General features: G+C 27.5%; 1 protein-coding gene across 1 annotated transcript; it reads left to right on the forward strand.

The window, feature by feature from the left end:
* Positions 1-4250: 4250 nt before the first annotated feature.
* LOC111614586 (arginine kinase-like) lies at positions 4251-6379 on the forward strand. Its single transcript, XM_023355957.1, has 3 exons — positions 4251-4501; positions 5886-6145; positions 6218-6379. Exons 1-3 carry the CDS (start codon positions 4330-4332, stop codon positions 6368-6370), a joined length of 585 nt encoding a protein of 194 aa, XP_023211725.1. The 5' UTR covers positions 4251-4329; the 3' UTR covers positions 6371-6379.
* The last annotated feature ends 3776 nt before the right edge of the window (positions 6380-10155 follow it).

The raw sequence follows: 10155 nt of genomic DNA on the forward strand, positions 1-10155 counted from the left end.
ATTTCCTCTGCTATTTTTTCTGTCCTCTGCATCTTCCAGTCCACCAGAATTTCGGTTGTAGATTTGTACTTAAATTGGTACACCGGTACAACATTTTTATGCCTTTGTGACCTTATTATATTTTTGGATTCTTCGTCGTAATTAATGGAAAATGGTAAAGTTTATCCAAAATCGATTGATCAAATTTTAATTCTGTAAGCCACATAAAAGAGGCTTCGCTAACGCTCCTCGTCAAATACAGAGAATGCAAAAGCCTACACCCCAGAACTGGCAAACAAAAGAAAAAAATGAAAAACTATACCATTACATTATATCAACTAAATTTATAAGAACCGGTAAGAAGTCCTGCGGAATAGTAAACCAAAAAGGTTATATACTTTACATAGCTATTATAATATTGATACAAAAGGGCATATGATAAAAGACATAATGAATAAAAATATATACTGTAAGGTCTCTTTTTATGCGATTTTGAAGTTGTGCGGTTTGTATTTCATCCAAAAATTTCTTGGACAAACATACATATAGGCTTGCTTAGGAAGCCCGCGTATAGACAGTCTCCAAAAATCGTGGAACGTTCAAAGCTCACTCCATTTGTTCCACTGACATATAACGTTTATGGATGTAAAGGACAGCTAGATCTACCTTAATCGCTTTAGTTCCTAGCAATTTTTGATATAAATGTAATTAAACATNAAACTTAAATTAAATTTTCAACAGAAACTATTACTTTTAACAGAAATTTCATTATTTGAATTCATTTTAAATCAATAATAATTAAAGCAATATAGATTAGAATAAAATTAAAATACAGTATGTTATTATAATACTATATATATATAATTATAACTTAAAAATCTTTAAATACAGAGCAGAAATGATTCTTAGAAATGAACAGATATAGTTTTGTATCTTAAATTAAAGGAAAAACATTAAATATTAAGTTCTGATTCATTTTTTTTCATGTTTTAAATATTCTACAAATTTTTCTACAGATTTTTCTATAAAATTTGAAAAATTTGTAGAAATTTTTTAAAAATTTCATCAGAAAAAATTGATGTAATCTCTCTCTTTCTCATCTTAAAAAATCCTATTAACAAAATTTTGTTAATAGGATTTTGTTATTGAATTTATTAGGCTATGAAACAGTACTAGAGAATTAATAAAATGTTCATTATATTATATTACTTATAAGTGAAAACAAAATCCATTTTTTCCAAATAATAGTTTGACAGAAGTGTTTTGGTTGGCTACCGGCAGTTTGTTCTGACGACCTCCAAACTTTAAATTACATCACAAATCTATCAAAGGAAAGTGACGATCGTGATAGAAAATATTACTGCAAGTGCATATTATAGAAATTAATTTAAAAAACTTAAAATCTAAAAACAAACAATTCATTAAAATTGTATGAGAAAATCTTCCTTGTTATAATATTTTAACCTATAATATAAAAAATATATATATTATTTTATTTTAAAAATAATTTTATATGCTTGTTACCTTTTTTGTAATGTCCGAGTGTAAGACATACCTATATAACATTCAGCCATATTTTGACATATGTAGAGGAAAAACATATTTACAGAAATATATAACAATACAGGTCGATGAATTTTAATACTGAACTATAAACATGTTTAAATATAAATAAATCTATTTATTTTATTATTTGTTTTAATGATCGTAGACATAATGAATAAAAATTAAAAAAAACACGCGTTACAATAGGAACACGTGACTAATTATAATAATTTATGATTTGTGACGTTATTCGAATTTTAAAATTTTTAATCAATTAGAATTCGTTGTTCGTAATAATAGGCTATATAATAAAGAGCAAAATATATATTAAGATATCGAAAATACTATACTGTATTTATTATCATTTTCCCCCTTTTATCCACTCTAAGAGCACGAATTATTATTGTATTAAAATTTTTATTTTAATCAATCACGTGATTGAACGTCATAATATAAGAATCAGTCACGTGACTCGATTTAAAAATTTTAACTTTAACATAGGCCATTATGTAATGATTTAATGATATATTCTTTGTAAGTTTAAATGCGAAAGATCACTTACCTAGCAGCCAACGGTTCGAATTGAAAATACGACAAACAATATAATAATTTTGCGTCACTGCTTATCTAAATACAGGAAACTAATTGTTTAAAACTTAAAAGAAAAAAGTAGGATATAAACAAAACATTGACATTTGTAAAATGTCATCTGATTGGTTTAATCATCACGCTATATCGCAGTGTTTAACCTTATTGGATATAAATCTTTTATATTTCTTTACCAATCTTTTGAATTTTTAACAGTTTCTTCTTTATTTTTATTTCGCGTTTTTAATAATTATTCTTGCAATAATTTAACATTACATTACGTTAAAATAGCAAGATAGTTTCGTTTTAATATAAAGTTTTAGTCACGTGATTTAACTGACCTATCAGCGATATTTAATTCAAATTTTAAATTTTCAAATTGGATCTTAACACGGCATTTACGTAATTGTATATATATATTCCAGCTGATAAAATATTGAATTGCTGAATTTAAAAAATTATATAAATAACTTTTAAGATGTTGAACATATATTAAATTTTTTGGATGGTAAATGTTACAGATTAATTAAAGTTAATAATACAATAAATAGTTTAAAACTCCATTTAAAATTCATTAAATGATTTTATACTTAAAATTTTGCATTTGAAATTTTAACTTATAACATTTTATAAAATTTCAAAATCAATTTTATATAGAAAAATGGTGTCATATTTTCGCTTGACGTCACAATATGTCGTGACAGCACATTGACTTCGTGTTTATTTGTGTTACGATCATTTTTGACTCTCTTTCCAAGGGAAGTTTTGATTTATATCGTGGATAAAATTGCATATAAATATAAACTACCTGCAGTCGCAACTAAAATTTTAAAATTTAGACAAAATAGAAAATATTTATTAAATTCTCAATTATCTTTATCATTTACTAGTCAAGATCCTCCAGGTCCTTTCACAGGAGATTAGGCAGAGGCCTCGAAAACATTTGTTACGAATTAGTTTCATTGCATTTCATATTACCATTAAAATTGTGATACAACTTTTTAAACGCTGTTTTGTCTTAAAATTCCAATAATAAGTTTCACTCGATCTTCGAAAGAACCTGATTCCTATAACACTTATTTGTTATTACTTTAATTACTCGTTTCAGTTCAATAAAATTTACAATGTTAATAACAATAAAGGATAAATAATACGTTCTTAATAAAACTCGCTTGAAGTATATAAAACAAATTTGAAATTTGAATATTTTTAAATATTTATTGAAATACAGGATTATGAAAACGTCATTGTGCATAACGACATTGTGTTATTTGTAATATAGCTTTTGTTTTTGTTATCGATATTAAAGCTTGAAACATTTTTTTTCCATCAATAGATTCATTTTGTATTGATAACTCGTTTAGAATCATACTCTAAAGTAAATGTTTCTTTTTCATTATATTAAATATTATTATTTACGTAATTAATGCAACTTTTACGAACTTAGAGCAATTACTACTAATTGTTTTAAGTCCATTTTTTGAAAGTTTTCAAAAAAGTGAACTTAGAGTCCTTTAATTACATTCAAATTACTGATTAGTTAGACTTTAGTTAACTAAATATTACTCATTGTTTTCAATTTTAAAGTTAAATATATTGTAATAAACTATTAAGAGAATTAATTGAATCAAAATGGTAAATAAAATGCTAAATACTTTATATAAATTTTATTAAAAACTTTCAAAATAAAAGTATAAGTTTCTGTATTTAATTTATATATATAGTCTATATTCTAAATTTTCAATCATAAAAACCAATAATATTTATATTATTTTAAACATTTTTGTTAACTCGATGGCTTCTATATTTAAAGCTTACTAGACATTTTAGTTTTATGTTATTTTGCGTTTCATTTTCATTCATGGTTAACTTAAGAATACAATTGGATAAACTCCATTGGACGATTGAATCTAAATTAGGAAATGCCAGGAAACATTACGGTTGTCACCTTTCCTACAGAACACGAAAGTAACAAGGATCGAAAGATTTTCGATTCTTGGCATGCATTATCCGAAAATTCGAACCATGTTTATTTTTATCAATCTACGTATAGTTACTTCGCATGCGCAAAATCGTTAAAGTATTCTCACATGATCTTACTTTACCCATAATCCTTTGTCGGACGTATTAAAAGGACCGTCCCGAATGATTTCTTTGCTCCTCTTGCATCAATTGTAATTACTATTTTGTGCTCAAACAACCAAACTAACAGTCATCATGCCTGTGGATGCTGCAGTTCTCGAAAAATTAGAAGCTGGCTTCAAGAAACTCCAGGAAGCCAAAGATTGCAAATCATTGCTGAAACAATGTTTGACAAAAGAAATGTTCGATGAACTGAAGAACCGTCAAACTGCAATGGGTGCCACTCTTTTAGATATTATCCAATCAGGTATGCTCTACGTATCTAACATATTAGCGCTGTTTTCAAATATTTCAAACTCTAGTTCTGTCTAACTTGCGCCAAATTTACAAGATAACTCTCAATTCCTTACCGGATAATGTTTAGTGTTGGATATTTATTTATAAAAACTATTTTTACATAAGTTATATTTATGCAATAAGTTTAAGTGTTAAATTTCTATATTAATAATTTAATTGCATTTTTGAAATAGCTTCAAAAATAACATAGAATTAATATTTTAATGATACAAATAATTAAGCGCGTAATATGTAATAGGAGATATACAAATAATCTTCATTTATTTATATATCTTTTGCTCTTGCAATAATATTTACAATATAAAATTACAAAAAAGAACTTGCAATTAGAGAAGAAAGTTTATAAAAGAACGAATGTAAATAACTAATGCAGCGAATAGAAAATAGAATATAATTAAAGTAGTTCTATAAGAAATCATCGGTTGAAAAGGTTATTTCAGTTACAATCTGGGATGACCGTTTAAGGAGCTCACTGTTAGAGAGAGAAGAGTCTATTTTTAAAATAAGGTGCCTCCTGCTTCTGGTATTCAACTATCACACTCGCTATTGGGCAATCCCCTTATTTTAGTATCCATAGAAGACAGCCAACCACTATCTTTTCATATATACAATACATTCCTTTTTTGAATGTTAGTTATTTGATCCCAGCAAATACAATTTAGTCAATTTTTCTCGCCAAAATCTGGACCTGTTAGCCTTTAGAATAGGAATGACTTTCAGATTGTCTCACGGTCAAGGATTTTGGAATTTCGCCTAGACTGATTTTCGGTAGAGTCTCGTGTTCTGTGAAAAGAAAAAATTTCATTGTCTACTTACACAATCCGAATTCAGTGTTAAAAGCACCTTCCAATCCCTGTTTGACCGAATCCCTGTTTGATCGACAATTATATTAATTAGTTTTTGCAATATTGAGTCGTAACTTCTGAGAGTAAATGATAATACATGCAATAATCAATTTAAATTTGACTTGGAGAATGAATTTTTCGTTCTTTCATTGATACTTTTCTGTTATTATGAAGTTACTTAGTCTCACTTTATGCCTCAGTACACGTTTATTTTTTTTTTTTAACTAGAGTAATCTTTTATTCTCTTTTGGCTTACTATAAACTAAGTAAATAGTATTAATAATCTTGGTAATGACAGAAAGTTAAATTCGACTTTCAAATAAATGAGATTCAAGCCCATCTGCTGAAAGCCTAACTATTATGTATTGACCTTTTCAATATCTTCATTTAATTTAACAGATCCGTAACTTTTTGAGTGAAAATATTAGAGTATCAATAATATAAAATTTCTATTAGTAGTTTTAATAAATATTTAAAATTTCAATTCAGGTGTTGAGAATTTGGACAGTGGCGTCGGTATATACGCTCCTGATGCCGAATCCTACAGCTTATTTGCACCACTTTTTGACTCTGTCATCGAAGCTTATCACGCTGGTTTCAAATCCACCGACAAGCATCCCGCCACTGACTTTGGTGATATCAACACTTTGGTCGACCTCGACCCAACCAACGAATTTGTTATTTCAACTAGAGTACGATGCGGGAGGAGTCTGCAAGGTTATCCCTTCAACCCCTGCTTGACCGAAGCAGTAAGTAAATAATTCAATAATTTATATAAAAATCGCTTTAAAAAATTACTACATAAAATTTGATTATAACAGCAATACAAAGAGATGGAAGAAAAGGTTAGCAGCACCCTTTCCAGCATGGAAGGTGAACTGAAGGGTAAATACTATCCATTGACTGGAATGGACAAAGCCACTCAACAACAATTGATCGACGATCACTTCTTGTTCAAGGAGGGAGATAGGTAAATATAAGTTTAAAGTAAATATTAAAAAATATCGAAATTTGTTAACAAGTCGAATTTAATATAAATTTTCTATATACTTATGCATTTACTGAGATATATCTTAATTCGATACAATATTGCGATTGTGGTTTAAAATGATTTATTTAAAAATTAATTTTAATATAAGTTTAAAGTAAATAATCGTAAATATCATTAGAATTTTAATCATTAGAACCTCATTAATGATTTCCTCTCTTACAATCTTTCGATTTAGAATATTTTTGAACGTGACTNTACAGTATTGCAAATTTACACTTTGTACTGTACTGTACGGATCATGGTAGACGAAACCCTCTGGAATGTTGAACTATTGAGTAATATCGTTACTGAAAACTAAAAATTAATAAACTTTTTTGACAATTTCGACAAGTTTATAACGAATAATATAACATTCTTTAATTTCATTTAAAAAAAAGGTCTTAAAAAAATGTAAGTATGTAAAATTTCACTAAAAATATATCTCTGTGACAATAAAAACAAATTAATGGTATTAAAATTTGTCATTTTGTAAGCTACTCTTTGCTTTTTTAATACACTAGACTCTTGCTAATACGGCCATTTCTTTCACAGAAGGGTGTCAGATTAGCGAATGCCGAATTACAGAGAATGTTACAGACCTAAAGGCAACGATGGCGCTATCTGTATTGATTCTTTTTAGAGAGGCAGGTTAATAATACGACGCGCTGACATGCAATACTGTATAGCCTATAGAAAAGAAACTCGAATAAACAGACAAAACCTGGAACAGTCTCAGAAAATTGCGAAATGTGTGGTTCTAGTCCAGTTCTAATTCACAGTATACATAATATTTAACCTAATACTGATGTATTAAAATACTTAAATATTTGATTTCTGATCTATTGATCTCTAGTCTATGTTTTATCTTTTCACGAATGATACTGAAAATATAAAATTTTATTACCCAACTTGTAGCAAAATTAAATGTTTACTTTCTTGCTTCATCATTACAAACAATGATAATTATTTGCACAATATAAAATGTGAGTTAAATAAAACAACTGATGCTAGTGAGCTTTCAATTGGATTTATCAGTTGTGGTAACTGAATCTGATTGATATTGAAATACAAAATTATATACTTGTAATGGATAAGTACTATAATTTAATAGCTGAAATCCTACTGCGACCATATTCCGAGTTAGGCACAGTCTTAATGTGAATACATAAAATACTAAAATAGAATGATACCATAGTATTTGAATTGTATGAAAACATAATTTCAAGCTTTTAGCCCTGCACTAGTTAGGACATATCCTCTTGAAAAAGCTTCCTGTGTAACTTATTCCTCTCTGTTTATATGGTGATTATGATCCGCAACCTTGTTATCTGATTAAGACTTCCAAATAAGAACTTTTTCATTTTTAAGTCTTTCCGTCCTGTAAGCTTTAAGAGCTTTTTTTTCATATCTTTTGTGGATTCTGTAAAGCCTGCAAAAGGGACGACCGAGTAGAGAGGGACAGGGCCCGACATATTCGGGACAGATTGCCCATGAGAAATTCCAGGGATTGTTCACCCGGATTCAATTTCGATTCTCTCAGAACGGTACTCAGACGTCTAAATCGTCTCTGTCATTCGGTCCTCGACTGGTATAATTTATATTGTTTTTTTTAGTATTATAAAGTAAATTTAACAATCATTTTATAATGAATTATATTTTCTGGAAACATAAAAATTGATCAAACTTTCTGGAAAGTAAAATAGAATTATGGCCAATATATTTTTAAATTTCTTACTTTAAATTTCGATGTATCAAATTTAGATGTATAATCCTAAAATTTCGCAAAATACAGCGGATTTTGTCATTTTTGTAATTAAAATCGGACAGTTTTCGACTGAATTTCGAAAATCTCGGATAATAATAGCCTAAGCGCAAAGAAACGTGGACGCTATTGCAAGAGACCTTTTTACATAAAGAGACATTAAAAAAATATTTGACAATATTATACAGATTGTAAAAGAATTTAAAGAATGCCAATAAATCATCCTAGATTGGGTGCCAAGAAAAATGTTTCCTGAGTACCCTATCTAGAATGATTTGTTGGCATTCTTTAAAATCTTATGCAATTGGTATAATACTATCAAACATTTGTTATCTTTAATTCAAAATACAGAAATCGAGAAAGTTGTATCAATTAAAGGTTCTTTAGTTTAATTTATTTTTCTGAGCAGGGAATGATTCGTGGGAGCTTAAACCCATTGGTCCGTGGGACTATTGGCATATAATTTTAATATATTTTTTAAAAAATTATTTAAAATATTGGTCACATGTTTCGAGATATGACGAGATAACCCAATCCTTACCATATACTTTATTACAGTGCATTACACACTCATCACGATTAAATTCTACATTTGGTTATGTTTATCGGGTTTCGGATAGGAAAGAACGTGGTAGTGGGGCCACACCCTAACACCTTAAAATGCATTGTCATCGGATTTAGAAGGCTGAAACTTTGAGGACATAACTATCTTAATTAGAAGTGGACGAAATTTGAGTAGCAAGATTTGAAAACATTATACGTCATAGATTTTCCTAACATCCGGTTCGTTTAATATCTGATTATCTCTATGCTATTCTTGAGATTTGATTATGAATAACAATTTGAGACAGCAGAATTTTAATTTAAATCAATTTTCTACGACATTAAATTTATTTTGTCTTTGAAATTCTGAGTAATAAAGGAAAAAAATTGCATTTATTTCTTCAACTCTTATTCAAGAAAATAGTGTGTTTATCTATACAATCTTATAAAAACTGCTGAAAAAAATTATGATAATACGTTTACGTTATAGCAAAATCAGTATTATCAATCTAGTTTTGAAGTTTGCAGAGAATAATGTCCTGTTTTTCATACTACATTTACGTATGCTATTGTTTTAGCAGTTTAGAATTTTATACACCTCACAAGAGTTAATTTATCACGAGACTGCATTATAAAATTTAAAAATTTGTTTAATTTCTATGTTCTGATGAAGTATTTTAATGTAAAAATTTAATATTTACTCCTTAAATATCATTAATATTTTATAAATATACTGTATTACACGAGAATAAGTCAATTTTCTAAATAAAGACCTCATATATATATATATATATATATACATATAATTATATACAGGCTATCCAAATAGATATTATATACTAGTAAATACCTGCATACACTTTGGTAGTTGTTAACTACCAAAAGTGTTTATTTTCTTAAATCATTTTATAATTTAGTATGATTGTATGAAATGGGTAATCTAATTTTACTAATAAATCTTACTTGACAATATTCTAAGGCCAATTCTTACCTCCAAATGAAAAGCGTTACAGAATTATGAGCTAATAAAATATGTATATATTTTTTGATATAAGAAATTTTTATTTAGAAAATTATAAAATTAAAAACCTGTAATATAGTGTATATATCTAAATGAATAAATGTACAAAAAGAAAAAACCCTTTAAAAATCTATACTAGCAAAATAATTACTAAAATAGCATAGTCAATATATGCCAAAATTTTAATGTCCTCCAAGCATTTCTTTTTATAATTTCGTTTTTATTCTATAAATTAAAACAAAAAACATTACTTATTTTTACATTTTCTTTAGAAACTAAGCAAGATTTTTCTACTTTTAGTTGAAAAATCTTACATAGAAAACAGTGTTTCTAAGCAACAGATAACCCAGTTTGTATGTGAATAAGAAACTTATAATAAATCGAAATTTTTAAAATAGTTTTT

Source organism: Centruroides sculpturatus, unplaced genomic scaffold (assembly GCF_000671375.1).
Source record: "Centruroides sculpturatus isolate CEXI.00-Female unplaced genomic scaffold, Cexi_2.0 scaffold2240, whole genome shotgun sequence".
Classification (NCBI taxonomy): Eukaryota; Metazoa; Arthropoda; class Arachnida; order Scorpiones; family Buthidae; genus Centruroides; species Centruroides sculpturatus.